General features: G+C 47.4%; 1 protein-coding gene across 2 annotated transcripts in view; it reads right to left on the bottom strand.

Moving 5' to 3' along the window:
* Positions 1–15,092: 15,092 nt before the first annotated feature.
* The window catches only part of Pxdn (peroxidasin), a 73,605-nt gene continuing 67,536 nt past the window's right edge, over positions 15,093–21,161 (bottom strand). For both annotated transcript variants that reach the window (XM_057768922.1, XM_057768930.1), the window contains 4 exons: positions 20,650–20,770; positions 20,257–20,386; positions 18,129–18,242; positions 15,093–17,241 (listed from right to left, as the gene is read on the bottom strand). In XM_057768922.1, coding sequence (XP_057624905.1) covers positions 17,122–17,241; positions 18,129–18,242; positions 20,257–20,386; positions 20,650–20,770 — 485 coding nt within the window. In that variant the 3' untranslated portion in view covers positions 15,093–17,121. The remainder of the gene's footprint in view (positions 17,242–18,128; positions 18,243–20,256; positions 20,387–20,649; positions 20,771–21,161) is intronic.

The raw sequence follows: 21,161 nt of genomic DNA, 5'->3' as shown, positions 1-21,161 counted from the left end.
CCTCACAGAGCATGCCTCTACCAGACTGGGGAGCAAGGGGCATGTTCAAGTACTTGACCTTGAAACCAGGCTCTGCATGAAGACTAAGGTCTTGCTACATTTTTGTAATAAGCCCCTTCATCCCCAGCATTTTTTCTCTTATATGACAGAACAATTTGGTTACTTGATTAGCAACTACCAGGTTTCCTGGGTATCTGTTTCTCCATAGCAGCTCCTATGGAATGAAACTCAACAGTCTCCTGGGGTGTGAAGTCTGGTCAGGAGCAATTGCTGTCCTCCCAAAGTTCCCAAGGAGGAAAATTGCAGGGTTGGAGGTAGCAAAAGCAGCTTCACCTCCGCCATTTCCAGAGGCCTGGGGAGCTGTTAATCACAGCGCCACTCCAAGTAGTCAAGTAGAGGAGGAGGTAGAAGTGTGCCAGGCAGAGATGGACAAGTAAATCAGGGGGCTGAGTATGGCACCCTGTTTCTGCTACTGTCACAGCCCCCTCTGATGATAATGAAAGACCACAGGCAGGCAATAGAACTACTCATTGGAACCTGGGCCTGAGCGTAGGAGCAGTGCAAGGGAGGGAGGTCTCAGACTGCTGCCCAGAGAGGAAGTGGTGCAATGTATACAATTCAGTGTATATGCCCCATCATGGTGGGGGAGGGACTTTTCCCAAAGCAGACTGAGGAATGCTAGGATGAAGTCCAGAGCAGCTGTGCATGGAGTTTTGTGGAAGTGGCTGCAAGTGGGGTCACCTAAGGGTCTTTTGGTCTGTCCCAGCAAGGACGAAGCTTCTCAAGGCAAAGCCATGCAGGGACAGTGGCCATGATTCCTGCCCCTACCTTCAATGAACTTCCTTAGAACTGTGGCTAGCCTGAAGTCTCCGCCAGGTGTACATAGCTGGATCAGTTACTACCTTGGAAGCTAGAAGTGTTGAAAGCAGCCAACAGACAGTTTGAAGAACTACGGAGGAGTGGCCAAATGGTTGAGGTGTGGCTGAAGCTACTTTTGCTATGTCCAAGCCATGTGGCCCTGCTAGAAGTGTTGAAAGCAGCCAACAGACAGTTTGAAGAACTACGGAGGAGTGGCCAAATGGAAGAGGTGTGGCTGAAGCTACTTTTGCTACGTCCAAGCCATGTGGCCCTGCAATTCCACTCACAGCCTGTCTGACTTGGGAACTTTGGGAGGACCGGCAATTGCTCCTGACCAGCATTCACATCTGAGAGTTGAGTTTCACTCCCTGGGAGCTACGCTGGGGGACGGGTACAAGGGCATCTGACAGCTGCTGACAGAGGAGCCAACCACTCTGTCACAAAAGAGGAAAAACACTGGGGGGTGTTTATCGGAACTTCTTACTGTTTTCAGTGATTTCTAAGAACTCCTGACCTCTAACTGGGTGTGTGGAGAAGGACCCCCTGCCCTGCCTCGGGGTCTTGAGGTGGTTGACTTTGCGCTGTTACCTGCTCCCACCGCTGTGGGCTGCCTTTTACTACAGGTCCAAAGCTACAGAGCAGCCAAACAAACCAGAACCTCAAAAACCAGGAGCCAAAATAAACCTTGTGTCTTTGTAAGCTGAGTACCTCGAGCATTTGCTGTCCGGACAGAAAGCTGGCTCACACTCCAGGTTCCTTGTGCTTTGTACTTGGCTTCTGTCTTCTGGTATTTGTCACCTCCTAATCTGCTCTTAATATTTAGGCAATTCTTGGGAGAGTTTTTATGAAATCCCAGAACAAACCAACTAGCACCAACAAAGCCACAATCCTGTGGCTCATTGGTAAAACATTTGCTGTGAGGCCCTGAGTTAGATCCCCAGATTCCACATAGAAAAGGCTGAGCAGAGTGGCACACGTCTGTAATGCAAGTACTGAGGGGCAGACAGAGGCAGGAGAATTCCTGGGGCATACTGGATTACCTGCCTACCCGATTTGGCAAGTTTTGGTAAAAAATGAGAGACCCTGTCTCAAAAAAAGAAGGTGGTGGGGGCTGGAGAAATGGCTCAGAGGTTAAGAGCACTGGCTGCTCTTCCAGAGGTCCTGAGTTCAATTCCCAGCAACTATATGGTGGCTCACAACCATCTGTACTGAGATCTGGCGCCCTCCTCTGGCATGCGGGCATACATCGAGGCAGAATGTTGTATACATAATAAATTTAAAAAAATCTTTAAATAAAAAAAAGAAAGTGGTGGGGTGCTGAAGGAAATGACTCCCAACATGCCAACACACACACACACACACCACTCCACATGCCCACCCATGTACACATGAACACATACATACACATACACACACACTGCTCTTACATGAACACATGCACAAAATATAAGGTTATTAGGTAGTCGGTCACCTACTACACGAATGAACAAGACAGAGAAATGGAAAAGTCTGTGCCTGGTAAAATAACGTGGAAGCAAGGATTTACAGGGCCCGAGCTAAACGTCTTTTCATTAAGTCCTGAGAATGACCTAGAGCTGGTTTTCATTATTCTACAGATACACCCAGATTCACAGAGATCACACAACGGCTAAGAGGCAAGTACGGCGCCCACGACATGGCTTTCCTGCCGTTGGCAACCACGTGGCTGTGCAGCCTCAAGTGCCCTCCTCTTCTTGCCATCTCCCAGTGTCCCTGGTGGGTTTGTCTTTCCAAATTTCCTCACAATGAGCTCACTTCCATTCCAAGGTTCTTCCTGAGGGTAATAATGTTGTTGATACAAAGAATGTAAACAAAAGATTGTTTTCAAAATTAGAACCAGAACATAAGGAATAGAGTGAACCTCTCACACCAAACTCTCGTAGAATCTAACTACATTTCAGCGCCTCTGTTCTCTCCAGCCGCTGTGCTGGAGGAACCAGGATTCTCTGAAGAGGTTCTGAGCTGGGCTATTGTGCCAGGTGCCCTAGATTTGATGCAAAGACTTCTTCCATCTGGTGCACACTGGGAAACTTTCACGTGCCTGGCTACGCGTGCCTGGGGTTCACTAAATAATCAACCAAATCCAAAGTGCAGAACTTGGCCAAAGATGGCACTGTGACAACCTGTGGCTCCTGTACCTGCTGGCCATGCATCCATTCATCCGTTCATTCGTCCATCCGTCCGTCTGTCCGTCCATCCATCCCTCCATCCATCTACTCTTCAGGGGGGAGTTTAACTCAAGTGAACACTTAATTAAGATCAAGCCCAGCCTGGGCTGCATAATAGTTCCAAGCCACTCTAGAATTCAAGCATGAAACATTATCTCAAAATTCAAACCATGAAAAATAAGATTCCATTAATTAAGTTACTGGCCCGTTCTTTTCAGCTTCCACATGGACCTGCCACACAAAGGTCCTACCAACTCTCAGTATACACTGGTGACTGAGCTACCAGAACACACTAGTTCAAGGGGGGAAAAACCCATGTATAATTTACCTACCATAGATTTTGAATCAACTTGGAATAGGGGGCCAGTTGGACAACCCCAAGTTCCCCTAGAACTGCACAGAGTGGAGCAATGTTCAAAACTGTTTAACAACCAGCTCTCTGGGGAAAGCTCTGGTTTCACCATGTACCAGTGTCAAGTCCAATTATTGCAACCACAAGGAATCCCTGCCATCACGATGTCACTTATCAGAGCCCTAAAACGGTACAGGGTACCCTCTTGAGGAAAATACCAATTTAGTACCAAAACCATTAGCAGTAAAATATGGTTAGAATCCAGCCGGCTTGGTAGACAAGGAATGGGGGGTCCTAGGGAAACATAGTTGAGAAGCAGAGATCTGAGACCTCACTAAGCCATTTTGACCTGGCACAGGCTCTGAGAGCTCTATGGGCAGATTCCTTGTTGGGAAGCTTTTTGGTTGTATAAAAATGCTGAGACAATAGATTGGAAATGCTAAGCAAGGTGTCTAGCAGGTGCTGGGAGCCCAGCAGCTCTTACCACTCACGGATTTCCCCTCTTCTCGGTGTCCAATCAGATTCCTGAGTAAAGCGTGACTTTTAGGTTCCACAGATGGTATCTACGCACAGTGAAGCTTAATAAGCTCTGATTTCAAATGCCCACCTGAGTCTGTTAGAAGCACAATGATCAGGAGCTGATCTGAAGCCATCTCCAGGAGCAATAAGAGAACTTTCATCCCAAGGGTGTAGGCCGAGTTCTCCCGCGTCCTGGCAGTCCACTCAGGGACTTACTATTAATTATAAAAGCTAGGCCGTTAGCTTAGGCTTGTCTGTAGCCAGATCTTACAATTTAAATTAACCCATTTTTATTAATCTATGCACTGCCCGTGGCTTGTTTACCTCATATATGAACTTCCCATGTTGTTTCTTTCGAGTGTGACTCCCAACTCTTTAGACTCCGCCTTCTTTGGCCCCCCCAAATCCTGACTAGCTATTGGCCAACCAGCTTTTTACTAACAACGAGAGCAACACATTTTCACAGTATGCACAATTATTCCACAGCACAAAGGAATATCGTGACTCTGGGAGGTAATATTCAAGAGTCTGCCGCCAGACATCTTCCTAGAGAGTGCAAACAGCAACCATTTCCCTTACCTGCCTTTTCCCTTGGAGATGCTGTTCCATTTCATGGTACTCTTCAGCTGTGGGGTGCCACGACAGTTCTACCTCCTTCACACTTCACCAGGAGAGGAAATAGTGCATGCGCGCAGAGAGAGAGAGAGAGAGAGAGAGAGAGAGAGAGAGAGAGAGAGGGAGAGAGAGAGAGAGAGATCCTACCTGACCACTCTCAGAGAGGAGCAAAGCAACTCTCTCTGCCTAAAGACTCAGCTCAATCTCAGCTGAATCCCTTTCCAGGTGAAGAGAGCTCATCACATCCCCGCCCCGCCCCGCCCTCAGGAGGAATTACAATTGTACCTGCTGGGCTCCCATCCTCACATCCCCCCCCTTACCCCCGCCCTCAGGAGGAATTACAATTGTACCTGCTGGGCTCCCATTCTCACCTTCCCCCACCACTACCACCCCTGCCCTCAGGAGGAATTACAGTTGTACCTGCTCAGCTCCCAACCTCAGCCTGTCTGTTCTTTCTCCTCCACTGAAGGAAACACCAACCCTTGCCAGAGGCCTGTGTGCCCTTGAAGGCAAAGCAGACTGAATAGCTGTTGGGTGTGTAATTAGACCATGGAAATTGCTAGTATTTTAGTATTCGGCAGTCGCTATTTTCCTTCTTTCTTTTTTTCCTTTTTTTTTTTTTTGTTAACTATTCTATTAGTGATAAGAGGTGGGGAGCAGTAAAATCCCCTGTTTTGTGAAAGGCTTTACTTTCATTTTTTTTTTTTTTTTTTGGTTTTTCGAGACAGGGTTTCTCTGTGGTTTTGGAACCTGGCCTGGAACTGTAGACCAGGCTGGTCTCGAACTCACAGAGATCCGCCTGCCTCTGCCTCCCAAGTGCTGGGATTAAAGGCGTGCGCCACCACCGCCCGGCTTTACTTTCATATTTAACACTCTCCGTTTCCATGCTGCCCGGTGAAAATGTACACTGTTACCTGTGACGATTTCCTGACGAACCTCATTAGACCCTGGAAGTATCATTGCTGTTCCATCTACTTTATCTGGTACTAAAACAGACACTCCTACTATCTATATTCAGCTTTTATCATCTTTTTTCATCCACTAACATTTTTCCGGTGTGGACCTTAAGATGTAGGTCTGTCTGAAATGGTATATAGTTGTAGGCTCTTCCTTGCCTATTCACCCAATCTTCTTTTAATCGGTGAATTTAGACTATTAATATATAATATTATTGCCAACTTAGTTGGGGTTTAAAAAGCTGTTTTATTAATTTTTTGTTCCTCTTTTCCTTAGCTGTTAAAACTGTTATTAGCATTACATTTCAAGTCATGTGTTAGCATTTTCTGTATTTGGTGGGGGGTCATTTTTCAATAGTTACTCTAATGTTTACAATAGACTATGCAACATTTCCTGGTCTGTTTTGAAACAATAGGATTCTATTTTATTCATTCTTATTCATTCTCTGTACAATGGCCCCTTGTCCCTGGACACCGTGGGTATGGATATGACTCCCACGCTCAACACAAATACAGGTCCCCAGGAGGAGAAAAGCAGTGTTTGGTGCTTGCCCAATTATCCACTATACTCTACTTTCTACAACCCTGAAGGTCAGAGTCTCCACCAGCATCCTCTTCTGTCCTCAAGAACAACCTTCAATGTTGTAGCTGGGCCATCTTGCTGGTGACGACGTCACCTCCCTTTCCTATTCACTTTGCCATTGACCCAGGTGGATGTTTTTGCTGAGTTCTTGGTTGGGTTCTTTTCTCTTAACACTTTAAACTGTGCTATTTTCGGGGAGCGTTCTAGGGAAACGTCTAATCATTTAGGTATCCAATATGTTTTTCTCCAGCCTGTTTTCAGAACTCCACGTTAAAGAGCAATTTAAGTACAGAACATTTTGATACTCACAGGACTTTCACATTTCATATTTTCAATCTGTCCCTTCCTATCCTGCGAGAGGCAAGGCCTCCAGCTTCCGCAGCGTCCTCACCTCACAGCTGAGGACAATGGAACCCACGGAGACTGGAACTGTTTAGAGCTCTGGCTTAGAAACTGCCTGGAGTAAAAAAAATCATATGTTCTGCTGCGAGAACGGAGAGCAGTGAGAAGCGGTAGTGACTCACCCCAATAGCTGCACGGGCCCAGCACGACCTACACAAGGGAGCAGTGGACAGTGAACCCCCAAGACATCCCTGGAAGCAATAATGCAAAGACTAAAGGAGGCTGTGTTTAAAAAGCAACTGTGGCTGCAAATACCTCAACAACGCTGACCCATGCATAGCAGTCTAGGCTCTGTAACCAAAGGAACCTTCTGCAAATGTCTGAACTTGGGACTGAGACCCTCATACCCAGGCAACTTGAACACTTACCACCCAAGAGCTCATTCTAAATGAAAACTGTCCAAAGACATTTTGGCTGTGCATGCCAAGCAATTATGTTTTGAAAGAAGTGCTTGTCCTCTGTATATTTTTTCTTTAATTTTTTTTTTTTTTTTTTTGGTTTTTCGAGACAGGGTTTCTCTGTGGTTTTGGAGCCTGTCCTGGAACTAGCTCTTGTAGACCAGGCTGGTCTCGAACTCACAGAGATCTGCCTGCCTCTGCTTCCTGAGTGCTGGGATTAAAGACATGCGCCACCACTGCCCGGCTTTTCTTTAATTTTTGAGATTATCATATAATTATACGACTTCTCCTTTCTTTTTCCTCCCTCTAGACCCTCCCATATAGCCCTCCTTACTGTTCTCTTTCAAATTCAAGGGCTCCTTCTCATTAACTATTGATCCATGCATACATGAATATACGTACATGCATATACATTCCTAACCTCAACCTGTCAGATTATATGATGTTATTTTTATGTTTGTTCTTAGGGCTGACCATTTGAATATTGGCTAACCAGTTCGGGTGTTGTTCCCTAGGGAAGACAATTTCTCAACTCTAAGCATTCCTTCGTTGCTTGTAGTTCTTTTAAAAGCTGAAGACTCATGTCCTTTCATCCATTTAGTATAGTTTTACATGTCAAATTTATGCCCATCTTAAAACATAGGTCTTTGATAATAAGATTATCAACCTCAGGTAATTTTAATAAAAATATGTTTTCTGGAATATAAAAAATACTTAGGAAATATAAAAAATATTTTTTGATTACTCTAGAGGGAATGGTAAACAAAATAAAGCATAAGCCTTGTATGCCCCAATTATGGGTGACATCAATTGGATGGAATTTGAACTTTGGCACAATGTGCCCGGGATTTCAGCCAAGGATCTTACCATGCCTCTCAGCTGCAGTTAGCGTTGCCCTGCGAGGACTGAGAAAAAGAAACAGGGAGGGAGAGAAACAAGGGAAGGAGGAGGAAGAGAGACAGATCGATTTTAGGGATTCACTCAGCACAGACAATACTATAGGCTCCCCTTGTTCTCCTGAGAGCAGGGCATGGCTCCTCGGAAACGCACACATTTAATTTCCCAAGAAACTGTACTGCCTTCCGTAAAGGATGCTGGCTCTGCATTCCCACCAGCATGAATGAGGTTCTCCTTCCTCTACAAGAGCTTTCGGCATCTATGGTGTCAATAGCTTCCCTTCTGGCCACCAACTCAATTTCCCTTCCCACTGATTAGTGGAGTTAACAATCTGTTGATATGATTATTGCCTTCCTTCCATCTAACCCCCCAAATGGGCTATACGTCTGAACGACTGATGGCTAATAAACACTTCAGAACATAAATGACTGCTTCGAGACTCCCTCTCACCCTGTTGAAGATAGCTGTCGCCAAGGAATCAAATGACAACAGCTACTGGCGGGGATGTAGGGAAAGAATATTTACTGAGGGTGAGAGAGCAAACTAGGGCCGCAACTATGGAATTCAATGTGGATATTAAAACAAGGAACCAACCGAACACCAAACTAGACATGGAACTACTTACAACCTACATTTCTTAAACCCTCCTTGAGAAAGTGTCTGTCTGTTAAAACAGCTTGTCTGCTTTAAACTGGGTTGTTTCCTCCTGTTGAGTTTTAAGAGATCTTGTTCTAGTTGAAGTTTCCCATTAAATGTGATTTGTAGACATTTTTCATCCATTCTGTAGCTTGTCATTTCATTTTTTATGTGGTTTAAAAAGTAATTTTACTACTTTTTTTGAGGCAGCTTCTCTCTACATAGCTCTGGCTGTTCTGGAATTCACTATGTAGACCAGGCTGATCCTGAATTCACAGAGACCCACCTTTCTCTTGCACCCAAGTACCCCAAGTGCTGGGATTAAAGGTGTGCACTATTGTGCCTGACCCAGTAGTTTCTTAAACCCTGTTTTCTCTAAAAGTGTCTCAGTTACGCGTTCTACCTATAGATCTGTGGTGAGGAGATCCATCTATGAACCTCCTGGGAGTTTATATGAACCTCCTATGTCCAGGAGAATCTGGCAGCACGCCTCCTAATCACTGCTCCCCCAAGGTCCTGTGAGAAGACTGTGGTGTGATTCTTCTTTCTCCTGGGACCAGACACATAATCCCTACCCTTTCCATTTGTTTCTTACTGTCAGACGGGTGGCAAGGCTGCTGACTCAGTTCAAGCATCTAATGTACTCCCAGGAAGCTGCCCTTCCACTGCGCAAAGCCCAACTGGGTTCCAAATCTTCCTCTCACTGTGCTCAACTCAGAAACAAAGACAATGCCACATCACAGGGGACGAATAAGTCTCTGAATAATGGGTTCTGTAAGGGCTTCCCTTGGGATGTTCTAGTCGAGGTCTCCAAGTTCAGGGGCAAAGGCCATGGCCATCTGGCTGTTTTTCCTTCTCTTTTTTCCACAGACAGAAGCTATAGCATTGACCACTCCAGAGGGACATCTTGCACAGGACCAGAAGTCAATCTGCAGGTCAAGGTAAGCCAGGAAGCATCTCCATGGACGGCCAGTTTTAAAAACTGTATCAGCCTTACCCCAAACACCCTGCCTTTCACCAGGATGGGTATCTGCTTCCTCTCCTGCTTTTGGTGCCTCCTCAGGACTCCCGGATGCTCTGTGCTCCATCTGAACACACAGACACCTGCCCCTGCTGAGGCACTCTCTGCCCCCTGCCAGAGCACATTGTTAACAGTTCTGCTTCTTGCCTTAATGGTTCAGAGCAATAGCTACCACACATCTTGTGTGTATGTACATTCTCCCACGGTTGCTCTTGCTGACGATGGCAGCTTGCCGTCAGTGTGGCCATAACAACTCTAAACTGAAGACTTTGTCAATGAGAAGCAATAGGGTGAAAGATGGCCACTATCTGCTACAGACCTTCATGAGGACAAATACACCAAAAAGAACCCTAGACATGTACATTTTATAGTGACAATGGGGAGAAGTGTTCTTGAAATGGTCAGGTAATTAGCAGGAAGAATTGGGAGCCACACAAAGAGGAGTTTCCGAGGTATCCTGGGTGATTCCATTTGGCACTGATAGCACTGAAGGTAGGCACAGCCCTAGCAGCAACACCCGGCTTCCAAACACACTTGAAGCCTGAAGGGCACACGGCTGTAGCGTGCGTGCACCTGCCTGTCACTGTGCGCCATGCTGCTGTGATCTTTCCCCAAAGGAACACAAGGCATCTGGAGGACTTACAATGGCTGGCTCATCACACAGTCCTGACAGCAGCTGGAGGGGCTGCTTACCTACTCCAGTGGCTTAGCTGTCCAGCTCGGTTATGTGTCCTTTCCCACCTCCGCTCCTCTGGCTCACACGGGTCTTCTCTCCATCCTCCCTGGGTTCCACCAGACAGTGTCATGTCATCCTGACTGCTTAGTCTTCTTGCCCTCCTGACCACTCCCTCATCTATAGCCAGGGAGGTGGGGGAAACAAAGCTCTCCAGCTGTGCACTGTAGAGGATCTAGCTCCTACTTTGACATGAGGCTGCCACTGTAGGCAACACCACACTACTTTCCTAGTGCAAGCTTTCTGAGGTGTCCACCAGGGAACTAGAGGATCCTCACCTAAGGATCCAACTCTAAGGAAGCCTCACCCTGCCAACCTGCGCCTTCCCTGCCTTGGGTGCTCCCTCGCTTGGAATGGAGATGCCTCCTATATAGAGGTATTGCTACCACAGCCCTTCCCTCTGCTCTTCACTAATGGGAAGTTCTTTGACTTCTAAGGTAAACTCCTGGGAGAGCCTGTCCATTCCACAGCAGGCTCCTCACCATCTTCATCCCATGGCGCTGAGAAGGAAAACCAGTCCAGTCTGCAGCTAGTTCATTTTCAGCCTGTTTGTATCTGTTCTATATTCAGTCTACACATGGGCTGTTTATAGGGAACCCCGACTGGTAATCCATCTAGTCTATATCCGACTGTGTGTTCCACCTCTACCCACTCTATGTCCAGTGTGTCTCAATAGTTAGTCCATACTCTGTCTCTAGACTGTTTCTAGCCCGTTTATTTGGCATCTGGTAGTCTTTGCTGGGACATCTATTTAGTCTATGTCTATTTTAGGTATACCTGCTCACATCTAGCGTCTAGCATGGACCCTTGGCTATGAGTGGTTACTGTTTGCTTAGTAAGCAACTAAAGAAGGGCTACCTAGGTGGCCAGTCATTCCTAATTTTGAACACCCTTTTCAGCCCATCCCCAAATGTACGGAACTCTGCTTCCTGTTCGACAGTCCAGATCCATGAGCAGTGCACCGGTCCAGGCTTTGGTTTCCTCTACACCAGAACAAAGACACCTTCATCTAGAGTTCACAGGATGAATTCGTGGGTTTTTTTTTTTTTATCTGAAGGGCTAGATTTCTGATTAACATTACAGAGAGCACCACTTGACTCTCAGAACCCCAAAAGCACAGAGGCTGACTTCCGTCTCTGCTGTCAGCACACAGAGCACTACGAGACTGTTCAACACTGGCTCTGGTAGTAAACACACCCACACTCTTTTCTTTCTCACCAGATTTACCTTGCTTAATTCAAAAGAAATCTTACAAGTTAGATAATTATATATGAAGAAATTGAGGTTCTGATGGATTTTATAGTCTGAGCTCCAATGGCAATTAACAGAGGTGGAACTTATCCAAACCTCAAGTCTGTAGACATGACGGAAAGAAAGAGGACAAAAAAGTCTCTGCTAAGATCAGCCCTCAAGTGAAGGCATTGAGCTTTGAAGTCCAGCGGCTGCAGTCGGTGGAGAGTCTTTTCCCTTTTTAATTCTCTCACACAATACATTTCAACTGCAGCCTCTGCTCCCTCCTCTGCTCCCATCCCCCATTCCCTCCCACCTCCCTTCTTCCCACTGCTCCTCTGTTTCCCTTCAGGAAAGAGCTGGCTTCCCAGTCATATCAACTGAACATGGCATAACAAGGTGCATAACAGACTAGAGTTTGGGGAGACTCTAGGTGGTGTCACACAAGACGGAGGCGGTACTGGCGAAGGAGGCCGGGGCAAGTGAAAATGGCTTGGATTCAGGGTGTAGCCTCATAAGAACAGCGCTGGTCTCTGTGGGACTTGGGCGATGACAAGCTGCTCTGAGTGAGACAGGGGAGAGTTTTGTTTTGTTTCGTTTGTCTGACTTCAACGCCCGTGAGTCCTCGAAGAGAACAGGGATCATCAACATTGCTCAAGATCACAAATTTGTCCTTTTCCACCTGAGGCATGCCCGGGAAACTCTGCAAGTCTATCCGGACCCACAGTTTGAGTAGGGTGCACAATGAACCCGTCTTTCTCAAATATGGATGTGCTGTTTCTCTAAATCTGGTGGAATGAAGACAGGATTGGTCTCAGGCCCACGAGGGAGGCCTGAGGCTCAGTCTGGGCACTCCTAACTAACAGGAGAGCTCTGCCCCATAAGGCAGAAGTGGAGGAGGCAGAGTCCTCTGACAGCAGCCCTGGGACTTCTGTGGAAATCTAAAGGCCAGGCTGCACAGTGCCCTTGGGGGCCACAGGCACCACATCCTGTTTCCTCCTCCCCTGGTGAGCTCTGAGTCATCATTACAAGCAATGATGACTAGCAGCTTCATCTGAGATGACTCCTGATGTGGTCATTTTTAAGGAACACAAACATGATGTTTTCCCAGGGATCTCCTCTGAAACAGCTGCAGGCATCTCCTCTTCAATTGTGTATCCTGCCTGGTTTGGTTAAGCACAGACAAAACAATAGAACACTAAGATGCAGATGGTTTAGAAGACATGGAACAATGATGTCAGAGGTTATATTTCTGGGCTGGTGAGGGGGGCGGTGTCTTGTAACTGTGGGCTAATAAGAATAAATAAAATTGGCTTTATGTAAAACACACTGAAAAATAAAGTTTGCCGTGGTACTTATGTTCAACATTAGAAAGAGTAATAAAATACGATTTCTGTCACTTACCCTCTCCTGACATCTACAAATAAACTGATTGTTAGTTTTTAAACAGCCATAATGGGATGAAGATGCTCAAAACCCACATCTCTCCTCAGTAACACAGCCCCCAGTAACATAGCTGCACCTACCACTTGGCTTTCTGCAGTCAAGGGGATCACAGGGTACATTCCGAACAAAGAGGAGAAACAGCTTCATGGTCTTTATCAACTTGAAGAGACTTTTAGGACACAATGGGAAAAGACTGAGGAGAAGGTTTTGGGGTTTTAACCTCAGCTTCCTCTGCAGTCCCACTTGTCTGAATAAAGAAAGCCAGACATTACAGTAACAGAGTTGCTTTTAACAAATTCCCCAAACAGAAAACCAGCAGTACTTCTGCAAACTTCTAAATTCACTTCCGCTGCCCACCCCTGAAGTCTCTGGTCTGGGTTTAGGATGTTAAAAATTTTTAGACATGTAAGATTTGTTGTGTGTGTTGAGGGGTGTCAGTGTAGGACAGAGGACTTGGGAGTCCGTTCTCTCCTTCCACCATGTAGCTCCCAAGGATCAGGAATTGACTTGGGCTGTCAGGCAGGTGCTTTTGTCCCTTGAGACGCCGCAATGGGAGAATAACTGTGATGCGAATATAGATGATGGGATGGTTCTAGTCAAAAAGCAAAACACACTCTGTAGCGAGCTGCGTGAAGCCACACCTGATGGCAATGTAGAGAGCTGTGTGGAGTCACACCTGATGGTGCTGGCTCCCGCCCTCCGCGATCCCGAAAGCGAGTGCTCTCTGTGATCAACTCCTATGGCTAAAGCCTGACTTATGCTATTATCACACAATGACTGTCAGCTGCTTGCATATGCGTGAACCTATGGGCAGTGCCCACCTGGCAATCTGAGGTTGGCGGCCCATGCCTACTTAAGGGCTGGGAGAGGTTTGCCCAGGGAGAGAGAGAGAAATTTTACAATTGTCAAAAGGTCCTGAAATAAAACTGCAGTGAGAAGAGCTCCGGTGGTCGCGTCATCCTTGCTGGACGAGGGGGGCCGCGACAACACTCCACACTGAAGAAGGAAAAACATAATGTTTGCTCGGGGTCCCTGTCAGTCAACAGGGTGTTAAAGGAAAACCTGGGACTGACTGGCCGGTCACCACAGACTCTGCAGACACTGTGTCCGGGTGGCCTTCTGAGAACTGTCTGCCTCACTTGTAGCTCATCAGTCTTGGCAGAAAGCTTAAGCAGAGGGGAGGTTTAGTTATGCTACATCTATCTTTCTCGGGGGGCGGGGGTGGGGAGAAAGAGCAGCTGGGATTTTCATGGGATTCGCTGTGGCTGCAAAAGTCAGTTTTGAGCTCATGACCTCATGTGAAAAGTCTGTCAGACTGTGGTTTAGGTGCGGGAAAGCTGTCCCACGGGGACATTGCAGCAAAGAATCCCATGCATCCTCTCCCATAGCGAGTCACATTCGTGAAGCACTCAAGTGTCTCATCTAATTTCTGAAATAATCTGCCCACTTAAAAGGCTTCATGCTCAGTGTTGCGAGGTAGCTCAGAGTGCTTGCCACATAAGCATGGGGACCCAAGTTCGAATCCTCAGCAACTGTGAAACGCTAGGAGACAGGAGGGTCTCTGGGGCTTGCTGGCCAGTGAGCCTAGCCTAACTGGTGAGCTCCGCCTTCCATGACAGAGACCCTGTCTCAAAAACTAAGGTGGGCAGTGATCAAAGAACACACCTTTCTCTGACCTCTGAACATGCACATACATAAACATCACAAATTTAATGCATTGCCTCCTTAACATCGCATCTTCTTTTGCACGAAAGTCACATGAACAATAACGATCTTCTCCAGGCTCTGTAAAACCAGAATCCGTCCCAAACCTGCCATCCAGGTCACCGTGGCCAGACTGAAGGCCACACATGAGTACAAGCACATGGAAAAACGTTCAACATTGGTGGTACCATGGGACTAGCATGATCTTTATTCCTGTTCTGGGAAGAACAGAGGTTACCTACCCACTCTGTACCATCAGAGGGCCAAAAAGCACTGAGCATTTTCTGAAAAAGGAACCTACTGGAAATTCAGGTGGCTTGTCCCAGGGGCAGAACCGACATGATATCAGCCTGGCTAAGGTGCCTTCCTTATCTCAGAAGGAAGTCTTAACCACACACCCCTCTTTCTTTTCTTTTTATGGCTCACAGCATAGCTCTGGTTTTCTGTGTAGGACGGGGTCCCTTCCTCATACTTCCACGTCATTCAGCAAGCAAATTCTTGTTTGCCTCCAAGTAAAAAGAACAGATTCTCCACTTGACAACGTGGCCCTTTTATTTGAACTGAAAGGGTGCCATTACAAAGTGCGAACACCTCTTTGGTAATGTATTGAATACAAGGAACATAAAATGGCATTTGGCTGTTGGCAACAGTCAGAAAAGGAAATAAATATGTACACTGCTTTGTATCTCAGAAGCCCAGTGCAGCAGCTCCTAGGGAAGGGTGTCTGGGCACTGCCCACTGCCTGGCCAGGGACGCTGTAACATCAACATGGAGTTCTGGAGACATCTTGGTTTGAATGACAGAAATTACTATGAATCACAGCCAGTTTTCTTCACAGGACCAGAGAACAAAGACCCTTGACACCTGTCTAAGCACGCTGTGCACTTGTATGCCTTGGTGCAAGACACCCCAGGGCTCATGTGAAATCCCAGCTACTCAGGACAGGCTCTCCTGCCACTTCTATCTATGCCTGAGCAACTACGCGGTCGTCAGATCTCACATGGCACGGTTCTGTCTCCTACTTCACGGAAGTCTATTCTGAGATCTCATCACTAAGCTCAACTTAATATTACACAAATGCCCATGTATGCTGGACCATTGGCTTCTGAATATCATTAGCAACAGGAGGGAAAAGCAACGTGGTGAATCCACGGTGAATGCGCCCAAGCTGGGATGCCGTCTTTGCTCAGCAGCCTTACATATGTGGCTCTGCCTATCTCTAGGAAGCTAATCATATCAGCATAAGGATCACACATAGATTGTACCAAAACGGCCTTACTGCTCAGCACAAGCCAGAGGCTGCGAGGAGCTGACCATCACCCGATCCAGCCATGGTCTCCCTATCATGACACCCATTTTGTCCTTCTTAAACTGGCACTGACTAGTCTATGTACTCGAGGTCTCCCTCCCTAGACTTTGGGCAAGTGACCCTCTTGATGTACGCACATGGCTGGCACGTAGTGCTGGGCACATCGGTGTTTGTTCAGGGGAGAAACCTCAGAACCTTGTGAGAATAGAATGGATCATTTTGTTCAATTAAAAACAAGAGACTATGAGGTATAATAGTTGCTTTCCACTGAATTAAAAAAAACATTTCTTGCATAGTGGAGATAATTTTTCTAACATCTAAAATGGGAAAATTTTATAAAACATCATGCAATAAAAAAATGAGGTATAGGGATTTTTTTTTCCTTTAAAGCATTCATACAACGTGATCTCAGGCATTCAGGCTCTGCCTGCTTGTCACCTATGGAAAGGGGGAGAAGTGAATCAACTCTCCCTCCACTACGGTCAGGAACCATGGCAGGCAGTGGCTGTAGATCGTCCCACCGATGCAAGGGGCTGTTCGGGTCACTGGATGTGGCACGGGACCAACGGATTTCACATTCGGTTTCCAGCAAGGCAGTATTGACACACGTTCCAAGTGGACACAAGATCATTTCTAAATGTGGCAAAATAGTGTGATGCCAGTCCTGGGTCGAAGGGCTGGCATGGTCCCAAGATGCAGGATTGTATTGGTATTGTGGTCAGACGTTGAAGAGCCCTGGAGGAGGGGGTGAAGATAGCAGACAAGAGGGAGTGGCAGGAGGAAGCCCTAGAGTTCCTGTGTTCCTATTTATTAAACTACAATTGAAATGCCACTACATTTCCCCTTTTTTGCCTTAAAAAAAATAAAAGTTTCTGCTTAAATGAAGCCCGTCAAAATGTCAAAGGCCTCCTGCCTCATTTAAACAGAAGTGGCATCCTCAGACAGAAGCAATTTAGGAACCTACATGTCTTAACTGTGCGATTTAATAGTAGCACCAATTTTTTTTTCATTTAAAAATAATTAAATAAAAACCTGAGAAGTCTAACATGAAGTGAGGACCGGAGCCACTCCTGCACCGAACTCCTGCCTACTCAATTTCCTTCTGCAAACACAGCACGGGCTGCTTCAGGGGTGACACAGTGGGGGTCCTGAAAGATCTGGGGTTCCAACTTGCCCTGTGGTCCGCAGCTCCCCACGTAGCCATAAGCTCACAAGGACTCTGTGGACCAGCATGGAGGTGCTCAGCTCACGACCACTACAGTTTCTCGTCTGCAGTGTTTCCTAGGCAGACAGGACAGCAAGCACCTTCCAGTTTCACAGGCTCTGAGCAGGCTGCAGGCGGGCAAGCTTCCACAAAGCAGGTGATCTGACCATTCTGAAGGAGGGAGAAATAGCCTTGTCACTCTTGGCTCTTCTCCTGGGCATAATCCACATGACCCCAGCCCCAGTAGGGTGCCCCATGCTTCTCGCCCTCACCCCCTACCAAGAGTCTCTGTGCTTGGCTCCCCTCTCCTGCAATTGGGCCTGAAGACAACACTTGGAATTTTTCAGGTACAAATGCATCCCTGGGGTGAGGGGATCCCATTACAAACCTCCTTTTCCCATTGCCTTCTAGCCCTACACTGTGGGGCCCAGGATCAAAGGACTGAGCTGTCCCACCCCCAATCTCGCACTTCAGCCAGCCAGGAGAAATGCTCATCTCTGCAGAGTCCTCCCTCCCCTGCTTAGTCTTCATTAGCCAGGCAACCCAGGGGTGCTTGGAGAACCCTGCACTGTTCTGGCAAAAGGATGAACCCTGTCCCTTGCTCAATAAGAGGGGATCTGTATTGGCTCTCATTCCTGCTATCCTGTTTTCTCACTCCATCCTAAGTGTCCTCCTGCCAGGGCTGCAGGGGAACCTCTGTTCATAAACAAGAGGAGCCCCAGCCTACATGTCACCTCTCCCCCCCTTAGCATTCTCTGTAACTAATATCCCAGGCCGGACCAGGACAGAGACAGTGAGGGCAAGGGGGGTGAATAGAAAAGCCAGCTCTGGGAGGAAGGGTCATGAGCTGTGGAGTTTTCAGGTTCCCAGGTGAGTGTATGTTTCCTGTATACCATTAGTAGCTGTGTTGCTTCACCCAAATGCCCTCAGGTGCTCTCTCCAGTTTCTGAGGGGAAAGCAGGGGTAGAGATCAGGGCCAGCAGGACCTCACTCTGATACCTGGACCACCCTCTTTCCAGGTGTCACGGGCACGAACACAGAACCGATCCCACACTCACTTTGCACTCACAAACTGTGCACGTGTCTTTTTTCCACTTCGAGTTGTTGCTGTGGGATTCGCCACCATCATCCACACACTCTGTGGTGCTGAGCCGAGACTCCAGGCTGGTTATCTGCGGCAAGACACAGAGCAGGTTATCAGAGTGAGCCTCAACAGTCATGCTGAGCTGAGGACAGGCTTCCTGCTTTACAACAAGGGATAGGAGCCACAGCATTTTAAATCAGTCTACTCCCCATGTGCATTTCAACCCCAGCCTCTCCTACTTCCCCATCCTACCGACTAAGCATGTGGTCCCCAGTTCACACAGAAGCAGAACACAGAACCTTGTGCAACTCTGTGCTCTTGGTACTAAGATCACCCTGATGGCTTGGTATTAGAATTTAGTTAGCCAAAGAGCTGTCCACAATAAGATGTGCTTCAGCATTTCTAAACAAAACAAAGCAAACTTTTCTGTAGGAATAATGCATAGCATAACTTACATTTTAGTTAACCCTCAACATTCCTACTTGAGGCCGTGAAGAAAACTAAAGGATGGACCAGCATCCTTAGGAAGTGGAGAGTAACCAGGGCATCAATGGGTGACTCTGAGTTAACTCACAGCCCAGATAAGCTGAGGACAAAGGTGACTATGATCTGGATGGCTATCAGCATTGATGAGCCACTGGCAGCAGCACATGTCGTGCAGAGACAACAGGCAAGGACCAAATTTCCCCAGTTGTCTGTACAAAGGGCATTCTATATCATCAGGTCTGCTGACTCCTTGACCAAGAGATCCTGCCCCAGTGACTTTAGGGAGAATGATGATACCACGGACACTAAGTTTCTGTGGTCTACCCAAACCAACCATGGGTATCCTGAGGGTTCCTTGGGTTGGGTCTCAGCTTCTCCACCAGAGCCCGGAGTCCCCAGCAACACTTATTCTGGTGCTTTAGGGCAACAACAACAACAAAAGGCTGGCTGCTGGAATGCACAGAGATGGAGCCCTATGCCTGCAGGGCCAGGATCAAGAAGAGGCAGCTGTCACAGAAATGGCTTCTGTATCCAGAAAGGAATTTGGGTTAGATGAGTCTCCCCCTAAGCCTATCAACCTGAGTAGCCTTGGGATAGGAACAGAGCCAGATCCAGGAATCCCACAAACCAGGCACCAATGTCAGACTCCCTCCTGGCCACACTCCACACCACCAGGACACTCCTCTGGCCCATAATCTGGCTACGCACACTTACACTCTTTACCTCCTTTGTCTAGCCTGAGGTCCCAGACGTCACTCTCTTTGAAACAAGGCCTTCGGTAATTGAACACAGAGCCATGGAGAAGAACAAAGATCCTTACCCACAGGAGAGGAATTTACCAGGGCTGTAGTGTGTAGCCCTGGCACCCTGCCATGCAGCCTTGGTGAGTCTGCCACCACTGGCCAGGCTTCCAGCACCGTCTCTTCCAAACTCTCCCTGAAGAAGTGGCTTACCAGCAGAATTCAAGTCTGTCTTCTCCTACCTCTCTCCATCTGGCTATGCCTGAGTTTGCTGGAACTTTGTATCCATTCCTGTTGTATCCTCTCAGTCATATTCCCTGGGAGGGTGCCCCAAATTTAGAGACATTGACTGCCCACTACCAAGGCCCCAGATGCGGTGGCCAGGCCTAGGAGGTATGGTTGGAAGAAGGACATAACTGGGGATGGAGTTTGAGGTGTCAAAGTCCTGCACCATTGCTACTTTCCTTTTTCTGATTCATGCTTTTGTTTAAGATGTGAGTTCTCAGCTTCCTACCCCTGGTGCCTTCACCCACAACCATAGTCTCTAACTTTCTGAAACTGTACACACAAAGAAACTCTTCTATAAGCTGTCTTGGTCATGGTGTTTAATCACAGTAATTTAAAAAAAAAAGGACCTAACACACTAATCCACAGAGAAACATGAGGACATGAATCCCATGCAGCCCGGTAAGGAGCAAGCCAGAGGAAAGCAAGCTACACAAGCGACCAGTCCCCAGCAGGTGAGAGCAAAGTCAGCATTTACACATCACCCAGAAATGCAAGGCCTCTGGGAAGCCCTGGGCCGGAGGTGGGCCAGAGGTGGGCTGGTGAAAGGTTCAAGCTGGTGAAGACGGCGGTGGCTCAGGCCAGCCTTACCTGCTTTCTGAGGTCTGTGATGACCGTCTGCATTTCCAGAATAAGCGTCTTTAAATCACTGGTTGCCGGTCCTTCCAAGGGGTTATGGGTGGCTGACGTGGCATTACTAAGATGTTTGCCGTATTTCACACTATGGGGTAAGGAGAAGATTCAGAGTGTTAGTGCGCAGGCCTAAGCTAACATTCCTAAATGCATCCATCCCTCTGCAGGGTGCCTGGCCTAGCGCACTGCAGCTCCGCACTGTCAGGCAGGACATGGGACTTGTTTTCCTGTACTCTGGCGACACTTCTGCCTCAGTCAACCCAGGCTAGGCTGAGCTCAGAAACAACAGCCTAAGCCTGTTGCGGAGACCCACAACGGCCAGAACACCTCCCAGATACCACCAAAACTGACTTTAGTGCCTTCTGGCGCCTTGCTCTCTTGGTGGGCTTATCCTCCTCGTAGCTGAATTCTAGGGATCGTCTGCCACGGAAATGGTAGGAGAAGGCATTGAACTGCCCCCTGGTCCTACAGTCTGGTGAAAAAGCAGAAAGGGGCAATCAGTTACAGATGATTCTAATCAGGATAAATTTACATCTTGTCAAGTAGTAGCTATTTTTATAACACATTATCTCCCCTCCCCCTTCAGTTAGGACATATGTTATGCCAGGCAGTGCCTAAAAGCACTCATGGGGCTAAGAGTGGGTCTGTTAGGCCTCTGTGGGATCGGGTCCAGCACTTAAACCTGTTAAGAGCTGCAGTTAGTCTCCCTGAGGGCAAACCACCCTGCACCCTAGCTGAGAACTGTACCCTCCTACATCCCACATATGGAGATTTTGGGCACTCTCCTATCATGGTCTAAGTCTGCTCCACCTAAGTCCTCCTGCCCCTGAGATCTCATGATCAGCCCAAATCAACCTGCAACA

Source organism: Chionomys nivalis, chromosome 1 (assembly GCF_950005125.1).
Source record: "Chionomys nivalis chromosome 1, mChiNiv1.1, whole genome shotgun sequence".
Lineage (NCBI taxonomy): Eukaryota > Metazoa > Chordata > Mammalia > Rodentia > Cricetidae > Chionomys > Chionomys nivalis.
This window is presented reverse-complemented; position numbering and strand designations above follow the sequence as displayed.